Source organism: Mustela nigripes, chromosome 4 (genome assembly GCF_022355385.1).
Source record: "Mustela nigripes isolate SB6536 chromosome 4, MUSNIG.SB6536, whole genome shotgun sequence".
NCBI lineage: Eukaryota > Metazoa > Chordata > Mammalia > Carnivora > Mustelidae > Mustela > Mustela nigripes.
Window position 1 is genome coordinate 65,580,375 of NC_081560.1, and position 14,984 is coordinate 65,595,358.

The following is a 14,984-nucleotide window of genomic DNA, read 5'->3' on the forward strand; positions in this document are numbered from 1 at the left end:
AAACAAACTCGCAGATGTATTATGGTCAACTAATTTTTGACAAGGGTGCCAAGAACACACAATAGGAAGACATAGGACAATCTCTTCAATAAATGGTGTTGGAAAAATTGGATATCCACATGCCAAGAATGAAACCGGACGATCTTCTTACACCATATAAAAAATTAACTGAAAATGGATTAAAGTTTAAAAATAAGACCCAAAGCTATAAACCTCATCGGAGAAAACATAGGGGAAAATCTCCTTAATATCAGTTTTAGCAATGACATTTTGGATATACACCAAAAGCAAAGCAACAAAAGCAAAAATAAATAAGTGGGACTACATCAAACTAAAAAGCTGCTGCACAGCAAAGGGAAAAAAAATCAATAAATTAAAAGGGCAAGCTATGAAATAGGAGAAAATATCTGTAAACCATACATTTGATAAGGAGTTAATATTTTAAATATATAAGGAACGTTTGCAAATCAACAGCAAAAGAAATTTTTTTTAAATGGGCAAAAGAGTTGAATAGACATTTTTCCAAAGAAGACATACAATAGCCAACAGATACATGAAAAGGTGTTCAACACCACTAATCATCAGGGAAATGCAAATTAAAACCACAATGAGATACCACTCACACCTGCTAGAATGGCTATTACCAAAAGATAAGACATAAAAAATTGGCAAGGATGTGGAGAAAAGGTAACAAGAGTATGCCATCATTGGGAATTTAAATTGGTGGGAATAGAAAACAATATATCTATGTAGAAAACCTGAAAGACTCCACCAAGAAAATGGAAGAACTGATACATGAATTTAGCAAAGTGACAGGATGTAAAATCAATGTACAGAAATCTGTTGCATTTCCATATACCAATAATGAAGCAGCAGAAAGAAAAATCAAAGAATTGATCCCATTTACAAATGCACCGAAATAAACCTAACTGAACAGGTGAAAGATCTGTATGCTAAAAACAACAGAACACTTATGAAAGAAATCGAAGAAGACAGAAAGAAATGGAAAAACATTCCATGCTCATGGATTGGAAAAACAAATAGTCCTAAGAGGTCTATACTACCCAAAGCAATCTACAAGCTCAATGCAACCCCTATCAAAATAACATCAGCATTTTTTTTTAAAGCACTTACTGGTTTTTTTTTTTTTTTAAGATTTTATTTATTTATTTGACAGAGAGAAATCACAAGTAGATGGAGAGGCAGGCAGAGAGAGAGAGAGGGAAGCAGGCTCCCTGCTGAGCAGAGAGCCCCATGCGGGACTTGATCCCAGGACCCTGAGATCATGACCTGAGCCGAAGGCAGCGGCTTAACCCACTGAGCCACCCAGGCACCCAACATCAGCATTTTTTATGGAGCTAGAACAATTCTAAAATTTGTATGGAACTAGAAAGAACCCTGAATAGCCAAAATAACGTTGAGAAAGAAAACCAAAGCAAGAGGCATCACAATTCCAGACTTCAAGCTGTATCAAAAAGCTGTAATTGTCAAGACAGTATGGCATTGGCCTAAAAACAGACACACAGATCTATAGAACAGAGTAGCCTAGAAATGGACCCACAGCTATTCTTTGACAAAGCAGGAAAGAATATCCAATGGAAAAGACAGTCTCTTCAACAAGTGATGTTGGGAAAATTGGACAGCCACATGCAGAATAATGGAATTGGACTACTTTCTAATACCATACACAAAAACAAATCCAAAATAGATGAAAGACCTAAATGTGAGATAGGAAACCATCAAAATCCTTGAGAACCCAGACAGCAACCTCTGTGACTCATCTACAGCAATGTCTTACTAGACATGTCACCAGAGAAAAGGGAAACAAAAGTAAAATGAACTACTGGGACTTAATCAAGATAAAAAGCTTCTGCAACAAAACCAAAAGGTAACTGATGGAATGGGAGTATGAAATGACAAACCTGATAAAGGGCTAGTATCCAAAATCTAAAAAAGTTATCAAAACTCAACACCCAAAATATAATCCAGTTAAGAAATGGGCAGAAGGCATGAACAGACATTTACCAAAGATGACATACAGATGGCTAACAGAGACACGAAAAAACACTCAACATCACTCATCATCAGGAAAATACAAGTCAAAACCACAATGAGATATCACCTCAGATACACCTGTCAGAATGGCTAAAATTAACAAGTCAGGAAACAACAAATGTTGGCAAGGATGTGGAGAAAGGAGAACCCTCTTACACTGTTGGTGAGAATGCAAATTGGTGCAGCCCCTCTGGAAAAGTGTGGAAGTTCCTCAAAAAGCTTAAAGTAGAACTACCCTACGACCCAGCAAATGCACTACTAGCTAGTTATCCAAAGGATGAAAAAATACTGATTCAAAGGGGCACATGCACCTCACTGTTTATAGCAGCATTATCAACAACAGCCAAAGTATGGAAAGCTCAAACGTCCATCTGCTGATAAATGGATAAAGAAGATGTGGCATGTGTGTGTCTGTGTGGAATGGAATGGAATATTAAAAAGAATGAAAAGAATCAGCATCAAAAAGAATGAAATCTTGCCATCTGCAATGATGTGGATGGAATCAAGAGTGTATTACACTATGAGAAGTCAGTCAGTCAGATAAAGACAAATACTGTATGATTTCACTCATCTGTGAGATTTAAGAAACAAAACAGATTAACATAGGGGAAGGGAAGGAAAAATAAAATAAAAACAGAGAATCTTAAAGACAGAGAACAGAGGAGGGGAGAGAAGTCGGGGGGGGTATATTGAAAGGTGATGGGCATTAAGGAGGGCGCTTGTGATGAGTACTGGGTGTTACATGCAAGCGATGAGTCACTAGATTCTACTCCTAAAAACTACTACTACGCTATACGTTAACTAATTTGAATTTAAATAAAATCTTGGAGGAAAAAAATAGTATAGAGGTTCCTCAGAACACTGAATATAGAACTATCATATGATCCAACAATCCTTCTTCTGGGTATATACATCCAAAGGAAATGAAATCAGTATCTTAAAAGAGATATCTGCCCTCCCACAGTCATTACATTATTCACAATAGTCAAGATACAAAATAACATAAACGTTCATTGATGGAGGAATGCATAAAGAAATTGTCACACACACTCACACAAATATTAGACAGCATTTAAAAAAAAGAAAAAAAAAAAAAGGAAATCCAGTCATTGGCAACACAGATGAACCTGGAACCAAACAAGATAAGCCAGACACAGAAAAACAAATACTGTATGATCTCATTTTCATGTGGAATCTAAAAAAGTCAAATTTAAGGAAGCAGAGAATTGAGAGATAGTTTCCAGGGCCTTGCAGGTGACAAATATGGGAATATACAGGTCAAGGGTACAAACTTTCAATCATAAGATGACCAAATTCTGGGTGAATAATAGCAAATCCTATATAGCACGGTGACTCTAATTAATTAATACTGTATTGTATACTTGAAATCTGTCAAGAGTAGATCTTAAATGTTCTCATCATACACCAAAACAAAATGTGATGGGTGTATTAATAGCTTTACTGTGGTAATCATTTCACAGTGTATACATAGATAATATCATCATACTGTACCCCTTAAATATAGACAATTTTCATTTCTCAGTCATACCTCAGTAAAGCTAGCAGGGAATACTTAAAAAAAAAAAAACTATCTAGTATAATAACCTTACTTTTCCTTTCTGAATTTTTTCTCTACCTAACAAAAATCTCAAAAACCCCACCTCTCACTTTATTTTTAAAGATTTTATTTATTTATTCATGACATACAGAGAGAGAGAGAGAATGAGAGAGAAGCAGTCTCCCTGCTAAGCAGAGAGCCCAACGTGGGGCTCCATCCTAGGACCCTGGGATCATTACCTGAGCCAAAGGCAGATGCTTAAACGACTGAGCCACCCGGGCACCCACCCCACAAACTCTCACTTTAAAGACAGGAAAAATAAGATGCCAAAAATCTGTGACTTGCTATAAGTCAAATGTTGAAACTGGAAATAGAACCCAAGTCTCTTAACTCCCAATTTATTATATATTTTTAAAGATTTTATTTATTTATTTGACAGAGATCACAAATAGGCAGAGAGGCAGGAACAGAGAAAGCAGGAAGCAGGCTCTTGCCAAGCAGAGCGCCCGATGCGGGGCTCAATCCCAGGACCCCGGGATCATGACCTTAGCCGAAGGCAGAGGCTTAACCCACTGAGCCACCGAGGCGCCTCACTCCCAATTTATTATCTTCCAATATACCTTTTTGTTTCTGAGACTCTTATAGTACCATTTAGAAAATAATTTGGCCTTTAATGTGACAATTCTGGAGAAAAGAGCTAAGTTATTCTATTAAGGAATAACATAGTCACACATTGCTTCATTCCACCATCATCAGAAAAAAGACAATCCTGGGGGCCTGGGTGGCTCAGTCAGTTAAACAACTAACTCTTGATTTAATCTCAGGTTCATGGAACTGAGCCCCACATTGGACTGCAGGCTAGGCATGGAACCTACTTAAGATTCTTTCTCTCCCTCTCTTAAAGAAAAAAAAAAAAAAGACAATCCCCAAAGCGAATTTATAGAATTAGTTACAAGGCAATCTAGTTGTCAGTCAGCACTCAATCTTATATTCAATACTATCTATAATAATTATTTTGTTAGGCATGTAAGTATTAATAAAGCTAAATAAGCCATGAAGAGTTCACTTATATCTTGTTTGTTCTGCTTAAGAAAACAAGTGCATGATGCCTTTAGAAAATGTTTCATTCAGTAACTTATTTTTTAGTGATGTCAAAGTTAAAATTAGCTTTATGAACTATTCACAAAAGTTCTTCCTGTGGTTATACTAGCTAAATAAGGAGTTATTGCTGTCAGTAGGTGGTATGTATTTGATCTTTAGTAACACTAGGCAGCAAGTTCTAGCCGTTTATGAAACATTCAGATGTTTAGTAATTTTTTAATTCTAACGACTTGTAAGACAATTTTGGACACTGACTTTGCCACACAATAATGGGTTTCACTAGATTCTTTCACTCATCCCTATTTTTGATGAGCCATCATGAAGGTGCACCATGGTGGCACTTCATTAAGTACAAACATTCACAGTTCAAACCCACAAACTGCAGTGATAACTTGTTAGCTCTTGGAAGGGCTCAATTAACCTAGCACCAGTTGCTGAGACAATCACTTAAGACCAGTCTCTGCTTAGTGATTCCTGAAGCATTCATAAGTTTAGCACCATGTGTAACTAATTTTAACATTCGTGGAGAAAAGTACTTCTCACTATAATTCAAGGACGGAAAAAATTCTAGATGGGAACAGGGCAGAAACAGTCAAGTTCATATCCCTGATCCCTCAGGAAGGAGATTTCTCACTTTCTTGCCCTCTCATAAACTTTTCTTTAAGAACAAGTGGAGAAATGTGACCAATCCATACATATTCTATTCCAGTTACATTCACCATCCTGTGTCTTACATGTTTAGACATTCTGAAAATGTCAAAGCATATCCCAGCAGTGTAATAGCGCTGTGAAAACAAAAAACCTACTCTTTAGTAATTCTTTTAGCTCAGAAATCACAGCTGGTCACCAAGATCAGAGTCTTCTTGAGTTAGGAGCAATGGGATAGTCTTGTGGAATAAACAGTAGACGTAGAATCAGAATATTTGCACTTCAAATGCACTTTCTTGATAAATGAACATATACATTGCCTAGTGTATAAAAAGCACTAAAATGCCTTCTTCCTTTCTACCTACAACCAGAGACACACGTAATATAGGGGAAGTTACTCAGGTATTCATGATCTTACCTACTTCTGTGATTTGTCTCAATAGCATTCATTTGAAGTAAACAACTCTGCTTAAAGGTATCTGCAATGTATGGCCTTACTAAACCGAAATACTAGAGAAGTATTTTTCTCTATAATTGTTCATAATGCAAGTAAAATCCTTACTTTTTCCAGAATTACTACTAATCTGTTTTGCAGAATAAGCACAGATCTTATTGTTTTAGAATCAGCTGGATGATAGGTGGAATCATGGTCAGTTTAAGGGTCCAGGTAAAGGGCAGAGGTGACTTCTGGCTCTGCCATCAGTTCCTTGGGCTCTCCATATTAACAGTTTAGTGTTCTCTCTTCCCTCCACTTTTGGCAAACCCAAAAAGACTCTCAGTCTCAAGTTTAACCTTTGTTAAAATACAAGTATAAAGGACAGAAACAGCATCTGTAATTTGGTTTCCTTATCATTTAGTAACAAAATTATATATTGAAGACCAAAGGCAACAGCGCCAGGCACAGGTGCTAGGGAAAAGCCTGTCATGGTGGTGGTGTCCAACAGTTTTAAGCACTAAAGAAAAGACTGAACTAAAACTAAGGATATCATGGCTATCAGGATATAATCTTTGGCAGACTATTAGCGACATGTGAAAGCTTTGATAAAACAGGTTTCTAGAAATTTGTTTAAATTTCAGCCTTAAGAAAAACCTTCTACTAGCCATTTTTTGAACATTACCATTTATCTCCATTGTTACTCACTGCCACGGACCCCAATAATTTGTTTTCTTATTCACATTTAGCCTGCATTTTTACAAATAAAGACCACAAGGATGTCATTACCCTTCAGCATTTCCCAATGCATAATTTCTAATTTGCACTAAATCCTTAAATGTACACTGCAGTGAATGGCATGTCCTTCTGTAAAAAGTACTGTAAATAATGAAATAATTTTTAGCTCAATATATACACACAAAATTATACATACAGTTAAATTGAGCAAGGTGCTTTTATATATCTTAGGTGTATGATATTCAATATACTTAATGCTCCTTATTTGAGGGGAATATAATCTTTGAACATAAGACAGTAGTTTAAGAACAGATAACTTCTATAATTTCACTTATTAAGTGAACCTTAAATCTTATGCACCACAACTGATGGAAAAAGCTAAAATAATCAATGCTGCTGATACTTAATGTAGTTCTCAAAGGCCAAAACCAAAACCAGTATTTGAAACCTGTCAATTTAGGGGGGGAAAAAAACAAACCGCAACTTTTAACTATTTTTACCAAGTATAGGAAAGCTTTGAAACAAGTTCCTCTAAGCACTCTAACAAAATTAATTTTAAAAGATGGGGCCATGGGAAGGGCTTAATTTCTACGAATACCAGCCTGAGAGTAACTTTGTATGAAGAGAATGTCTGAGTATTTCTAAAAAGTAAGGAGAAAAAAAAAGTAATTAAAAACGTTGCATTCCACAAACTGAGCATAGCATAAAAATAACTCAAAAAGGAAAATTTAATAAAAAGATTAAAAAACTGAAAGCAAGTCAATTGATTAAAATACAAAGACACACACATTTCATGAAGTTATTCAACATTACATGCTGGCTGGCTTTGTATTTTCTTTTAAAATATAATCATAACTTCTTAAAGCATTAAACAATAAAGCTCTCAATAATAATCATGAAAAACTCTAATCAAATTTCACTCTAGAGTTAGTAATCTGCTAGCATATTAGGCCTAAATAAATGTTATGTTAAACCAGGAATCAACACATGTTATTTTCCATAACAGGAGCCATATAAATTACAAGTTCTCCCATGTTTTTTTTAGCTAGATTTGGCACACTCAAGAACAAGCAGCATTCTCCATCCAGAGTACTCGAATGCAACTGATTGTATATCTTTTAGAATTTATAATTCATCCTAATGCTCAATCTTTACAAAAACCACAATAGGATCTGCAATTGCTACTTACTGTCTTATCTTGCACAGTAAAATGTGAGCATTTGTTATGTTTCTAAATCCATAGGTTTTGCTCTGAGGTTTCAGAAAGAAGCAACTTTATTTTCTTTTGGTTATTACTCATGATTTTAGCTTACAGATCATTAATTTTTAACACTAACATCCTGCTATATTCTCATTTGAGTTCTATTTATCTCAAAGGTAGACTTTATGTATTACCATTACAAAAAAATAACTATTTGCATAATACTTTATGATTTTACATCTATTACAAACACATCACAGGGAGCCTGAGGATGCATTCAGCAGCTTGTCATTCACCACTTCAAGACCCTTCAGAACCAAACAAGGGGGAGGGTGACATTTTGCTAATGGCAAAAGTAAAGAAATGAATATAAATAACAAAACTTGAAGTTTTAAAAATACAAAAGCAATTTTTAAAATACAAACAAAAATATGATCCACATGCATAAACAAGATAGTTTTAATTTGTAAAAGTCCAGGTAAAGATGCATCTTCTGTTATGATACCCTTTTAAATGATCTAAAACTGGTGCTATAAAAATTAATTACCATCTTGTTGAATTTTATAAATTACTATATTAAAATTTGATTGCATCTCTTTACACAACCCAGCTTTTCCTCAGCTTTGTGAAATAATCTGAGTATCATTTCTTTATTACAGACTTAAACCTATAAATATGCATATTAAGAATGTTTAAGAGAGAAATAATAATGATCCAACATGTTTAGAAATCATGTTGTTTCATTCATAATTCCTTCTCGGTAAAACAATCACGAAGAAAGAGTTTAAATCTTCTGTATTTTCTTCCATAACCACAGTCCAGATAAAAAAAATATATATTGAATGCTCAGTTATGTCCCTTCCAGTCTAAATGCTCATAGCACTTGAAGCTTTTTGTAAACAATATGCCTCTATACTACATACCTATCCCTTGAACCACCATCTACTTAAATTAACATTTTTAAATGTAGTTTCAAATGCAGCATAACACCATCTTAAACACACACACACACACACACACACACACAGGAGTGTGCAGAAAAGGAAGGAGGTGGAGAGCAAGAAATGGAGCACGTTGTTGTTTTTCATTCATGCAGTATAGTGATGTCAGTGTCTGCAGCAGCGGCGGCGGCAGGAGCCTTGACCTGTGGAGGCTAAAATCCACTGAAGTCAGAACCTCGCAGAATTCAAAAGAAACTGAGTAGATAATGCTTCAAAAATTGTTCAACTGTTCACAGTATGGATTTTAAATGGCTAACTAAACAAAATAGATTAGTTGCACAGTTTTAATTTGGGTAGTAGAGAGGAGCAAGGCGGGATGTAGAGAAGTAACATAAAGGTAATATAATCAGGGAACTGGAAGCTAAAGAGCCTGCATTCAAAATCCCTTAGATATAAGAAACTGGCAAAACACCTGGTGTTACAAACAGCAGAAAAGCCCCTTCTGTTCCCAATACAAGCTCTCTGGTGATGCAAATCTGTCTGCTGCGCGACCAGACTCAGAAAATATTTTCATCATGATTACATTAAAATTGCATTAAACTCAGATATGCCACACTACAACAAAGGGGACAGTTTAAGCCTCATCACAAATTTCATTAGAATTACTTTATGATGGACCATGTAATTCTTAAGCAATTAAGGCTTTTGAAGGGATGCAGAAAAACAAGTTGTACTATGATGTGTTGTAAGATGTTAGTGTTTATCAACAAAAGGGGAGGAGGCACTAGATGGCCATTATATTGTTGCAGCAACTACTCTTACTCTGCCCCCAATACCTCCTGTACACAATCAGTCTGAAATGGTTATTTTATGGCTGTTACATTAGTCCCTAAAAGAAAATCCCAAAACTCAATCTAAGCACTGTTGAAGTTAAATCACTCAAAAATTTCTCTAACTGCAGCCTTCTATTCGTTCTTTTACCTCTCATTTCATATAGCTCCAGAAAATGTGCAAGGGAGCTGCATATGGCATTAATCTGTTAGAAAATGGTGGCCTTTTCTATAAAATACAGCCAAAGATGTGTGTTCAGTTGTGGTCATTATTAGGGCGATCACGTTGTTTTCATTCATTCATTCATTCAGGATTTGCTGGAGGATGTCAGTTTCTGCAGCAGCTGGCTTGACCTGGGGGAGGAGTGGGGGAGCAAATTCCTCCTGGTGCATACAGATTACAGGAGGTATTTCTTGGTGCTCATGTACACATACCACTGCACTACATCCTACTCTGCCACACCATCAAGTGGTCTGAAAACAAGTGCCTTAGCAACATGCTAATTACCAGCCAGAAATATTAAGAAGGAAAAAAAAAAAAAAACCCAAACTGCAATCCATCATAACATAATCACTTTCTCCAAGTCTTTCATTAAAAAGCTCCATTAAAGAAGAAAAAAAAAATTCCACATACCACATCAACGTACAGAGCTCCACAGTATTTCCCTTCCAAGCAGAGAGTTTTCCACTCGGTATGATCAGTTGTCTCCACAATGCTGCTGCAGCAGCAGCAGCATCTGTAGCTCTAGCCTGGTATCTAATTATATTAGCTACTCCACTCTCCCTTATGAGCTTTAAGTCCCTGTTTTGGCTAATCTTCCTTTTCTCCCCCAGGACCCAACTAGATCATGCACTGTGTCCCCAGACATAAACAAAACCAAACCAAAACACAAAACATTAAGGGAAGCCGACAGCATCCCCTAGCTTACCATTACCTTTGACACCTAACAAAAAAGAAACTTGAGATCCTTTAACAGCTCAGCTGAACTGTTAAGTGTACTTAAAAATGGAAGGAAAGAGTGAGCACACTCCACAAATAGGTCTTTGGAAATTTACCATGAAAATCTTAAGTTGGGCATAGATGATTTCCAATGAAGTACTGCTCTGATGCGTATGACTATATAAAGTAGAAAAAACAGGGAGACCCCCCCCACACACACACAAAAAAGCCACCAAACCAAACCACCACCAAAACACTACACTTCAACTGCATATCCAAAACTGTCTCCTCTACACAGCCAACATATCCTTATGATATCCTTATATCAAAACTAATGCCATCACCCTTCCAAAAATGAAGAAATATATATATATATATATATATATATTCCAGTGGTCACAGACACGTTAGGAACTTTGTAGGAAAGCACAAAGAGGCTGTAGATTACAACCACCACCTTATCGGCTGCCAGAGTTTGTGTGCGTGTATTTTTAAGTGTTTCGCCCAGCTCCTCCTTCCCCCCGCTACCAACAGCAAACACATGAGTGAGCTAATCAGCTCAAACTGAAAAACCTTTCGATGCAGGCGTGTGATGGAAGATAAAATCTGAGGGGCGGCATGTGGATCAAATAAAAGTTGCTTTGCAGTTCGCTCCTCCAAGCCCCGCAGCGACCGCAGGGAGGTGAGATTCCCAAAGCCACTTTCACACCTTCGGTAATGCACTACCAAAGAGAAGCCCGGAGAGGCTGAAGTTTCCACGGAGGGAACCGTCGGGGAAGACGCAGCCCGGGAGGACGGAAGGGTTGGGCTCGCTACCTCTGCACACGGGCGAGCCGGGGCTCCGTCTCTCAGGTGAGTTGCTCCTCCGGTGGTTCTCGGGGGACCGTCTCGGGCGGCCCTTGGCCCGCGGCGCCTGCTCGGTCGGGGCCGCGGCCGGCGGCAGCGTCGGGCTGGGTGGGCTGGGGCCGCGGGCCGCGCCGGGCCCCGGGAGATTGCCCAGCGAGGCGGCGGCGGCGGCGGCGGGTGGGCGCGTGGGACTGTGCTGGCTGCCCCGCAGGAGCTGGTAGGGCACGGTGGCGCGGATGGGCTGCAGCAGCCGGCCGGCTCCCGCAGCCGGGGCGCAACCCACGCCGCCGCCGCCCGCACCGTTCCCGCTGCCGGCGGAGGGGGCGGCGGGCGGGGAGCCCGCGGCGCTGCGCCGCATCCTCTGCGGCGGGGGATGAGGGGTCTGAGAGGAACTGGAGGAGGAGGGAGTGGACATGGTGGCTCCGAGGGCCCGGGACGACGCCGGCCGACACGGAGGCTCAGAGCGGGAGGCGCGCGAGCGTGTGGGAGCCGGCGCGATAGTGCGTGCGAGTGTGTAAGGGGGAGGGGCGGGGGTATCGGGGAGGAGGAGGAGTCTCTCGGCTCCCCCTTCCCAACGCGCACCCCCGCCGCCTCGGCGAGGGGGGAGGGGAAGGCTGCGAAAACAAACGCCCAACGGCCCCAACCGCCGGGCCGGGCTCCGTGTGGCGGTCACGGCTGGGGCCGCCAGGAGCCCGGAGCCGCCGCCGCCCCGGGCATCGCGCTGACAGGGGAGAGGGGCAACAGTCCGGATCACGCAGCCTCGGGGGCCGCTCGCTGCCTCGCGGGGCTGCACGCGCGGGATCGCCCGGCAACTGCTGGGAGGGCCCGGACCCCTGCTTCTGCGGATCGAGACCTGAGGAAAGGGCCTCGAGGTGTTTGGCTCTCCGCGGATCCCGCGCCACCGCAAACACCGCCACCGCCGCCTCCGCCAGTTCCTCACTCCAAATGGCAACTGATTCCCCACCCGCACCCCGCCCCCGGCCCCGCCTCCCGGCGATCGGACCCGGCAGCTGCCGCAACGAGCATTCCCATTGGCTCCGCCGCTCCCCATCAGAACTCGAGTGATTGGTTGTGGAGTAGGAGTGAGAGGAGGACTTACCAATGACAGTGGTGCATGCTAGTTTGGAGGCTGGGCGTGAGGGAGTGGAAGAGTGAAGCGGGGGCTGGCTGTGCGCGCTGGGAGAGGCGTGAGAGTTGACAGCCTTTGAGGTGAGAGCGAGAGTTTGATTGGGCTGCCCTTTTCGTGAGTGTCCTGCGCGTGCCCCAACACCCAAAGACACACGCACACCCGGGTAAGCCAGTAGCGAGGGCTCCCCCGCCCTGCGCCGGTTGTACAACTTGAGATAAACGACGCTTAAGGCTCACTTTACTTTTTAAGTACACCTGTTCTGTTGGGACGTTTTAGAGTTGGTACCAGAAGAATCCACCCTTTCCCCCTCTAACTTTGGTAATGTGAGTTTTTGTGGCAAACAGACTAATTGATCAAAAGAACTTCAGGGCATCAAAAGCAAAGTCTAGAAGCTGGATTGAACCATAGGTCAACTTTTTTTTTTTTTAAGATTTTATTTATTTATTTGACAGAGATCACAAGTAGGCAGAGAGGCAGGCAGAGAGAGAGGAGGAAGCAGGCTCCCTGCTGAGCAGAGAACCCAATGAGGGACTAGATCCCAGGACCCCGGGATCACGACCTGAGCCGAAGGCACAGGCTTAACCCACTGAGCCACCCAGGTGCCCCCACAGGTCAACATTTTTATAAAAGTCTATCTTTAGGTTTGTGGTTATTCAGTGGAAAGAGAATCAAATCTTTTGTTCCAAGACAGTAACCGAATTGCAAGGGTTAATAAGGAATCGTACATCATTACACCATCAGTTAGATGTATTAATGGAGGACACCCTGTTGCCTTTCCCCAGAAGCAGATGGTCTCTTGGGAGAAATAAATACCAGACTTAAAGTAACAATCCACTGTGGTAAATTTAGTTATTGTTCTGCAATGAAACTGAAGAAATATGAAGATTTTGGGTAACTATCAAAAACCAAACTTTACCCCATAGTAAACCAAGGTTTTAAACCTTATGCAGGGACAGTTAATTTAAGGGTCTACCTCAGATACTCTCCATTGATTTCCATGAGATAATAAGAGAGAGAGTGAGTTATCATATTGGTCTGCTCTTGGTGTCTGCCCATACTGGAAAAACTTCCTGTGATTTTGGGCCCTATATGCAGGGTTTAGTTTCACTTAGAGGAGTCATCCCTCTCTGCTTCCTTGTCCTCTGAGTCCAGAAAGCATACTAGCTTCTGTAAAAAGTAGGTGAACCCCAAGGGCACCTGGGTGGCTCAGTCATTAAGCATCTGCCTTTGGCTCAGGTCATGGTCCCAAGGTCCTGGGATGGAGCCCTGCATTGGTCTCCCTGCTTGGAGGGGGTCTACTTTTCCTTCTCCCCCCCACTCATGCTCTCTCTCGCTGTCTCTCTCAAATAAATAAATCTTTAAAAAAATTAGAATGTTATAGTAGAGCTAACTCATTTAGCTTTACTATAATCTCCAAGGTAGGTACTATTATTATCATTCCCATTATGTTCTCAGCTAAAGCACAAAAATGTTAAAGGTCTTGCCCGAGATTACTTAGCTAGTTAAGAAGGAAGCTAAGAACCCAACTTAGGTGAACTAACTTGAATCTGTGAGTAAGCCTAGCACATCACAGCTTAAGGCTGTGACTATATGACGATAGAGTATTTACAACATTCCAAGAATCTCCTGCGTAAGATAAGTTCCCATTAGTACAAAAGAAATTTTACAAGTGAAGATAGCCTACCTATACAATAACATGTATTTTAGTTATACATAAAATAAATACTCTTTCAAATTTGGTATAATTGTTTTTCCATCCAAAATTAAAGACTCCTCATTAATTAGGAAATTGATTTCTTTCATGAGGAAAAAGTAGCTTCTTTGTAATGACATTAGAATATCAAAAACAAAAACCTTGACATATTAAAATGTGAAATTTTTAAAAAAGCCAGTAAATTACTAAGTTGTTGATTTGATTACAGCATAGTTTCATTATAGAAATGTCCTCTCTGGCCATTCCTAAATATAAGTATGGAACAACCTCAACACATTAAATTACAATAATTCTAAATGTATACCAAGCCACAGTGATTATGATCAATACTTGATTTGGATCTAAAACCACATGCCTAGCCATATTTTAAAGGCTTCCTATGTCTTTCAATCTAGCATAGCCAATTAAATCAGGCGTCTAGAGCAAATCTGAAAGACCCACACCGAGAACTACTCTGATCTTATAAATAACTAAAAATAGGATTTTAAGTCATCATGACCTATGTGGATGTTCAATCAGCTTCTCTTTGCTAAAGAAATCTTGGTCATCTCTTAAATCTTTATTCTTGTGAAATAAGTACTGATCCTCATGTGCGAGGAATTCAGTCTCCAAACAAATCAAATGTGGGCTAAAATAAACTAAACCCTGATTTCAGATGTCCATTTGTTGAGTTCTTAATAATGTTTAATATTGTTTTATTCTTATCAATGGTGGGATGGTCTCTCAGGGTATAAACTTTAAGAAAATGTTCTCCTAAAAAAAAGAAAAAGAAAGAAAGAATGAAAATGTTCTCCTCAGCAAATTGGAAAACCCATAGAAGGAGGTATGGATTGCTCAGCTAGAGGCTCTG

The 14,984-nt window shown here is 40.0% G+C and overlaps 1 protein-coding gene and 1 long non-coding RNA gene across 3 annotated transcripts in view; one reads left to right on the top strand and one right to left on the bottom strand.

Moving 5' to 3' along the window:
- GLCCI1 (glucocorticoid induced 1) overlaps positions 1-12,342 on the bottom strand; it is a 100,672-nt gene extending 88,330 nt beyond the window's left edge. The window contains exon 1 of the mRNA XM_059397538.1: positions 11,262-12,342. Coding sequence (XP_059253521.1) covers positions 11,262-12,342 — 1,081 coding nt within the window. The remainder of the gene's footprint in view (positions 1-11,261) is intronic.
- Positions 12,343-12,436: 94 nt separating this feature from the next.
- Positions 12,437-14,984, top strand: part of LOC132015920 (uncharacterized) — a 178,263-nt gene continuing 175,715 nt past the window's right edge. The window contains exon 1 of one of the 2 annotated variants that reach the window (XR_009403823.1): positions 12,437-12,500. This is a non-coding gene — a long non-coding RNA (uncharacterized LOC132015920). Of the gene's footprint in view, positions 12,584-14,984 lie in introns of both variants that reach the window. The other variant, XR_009403822.1, reaches the window with a different exon arrangement.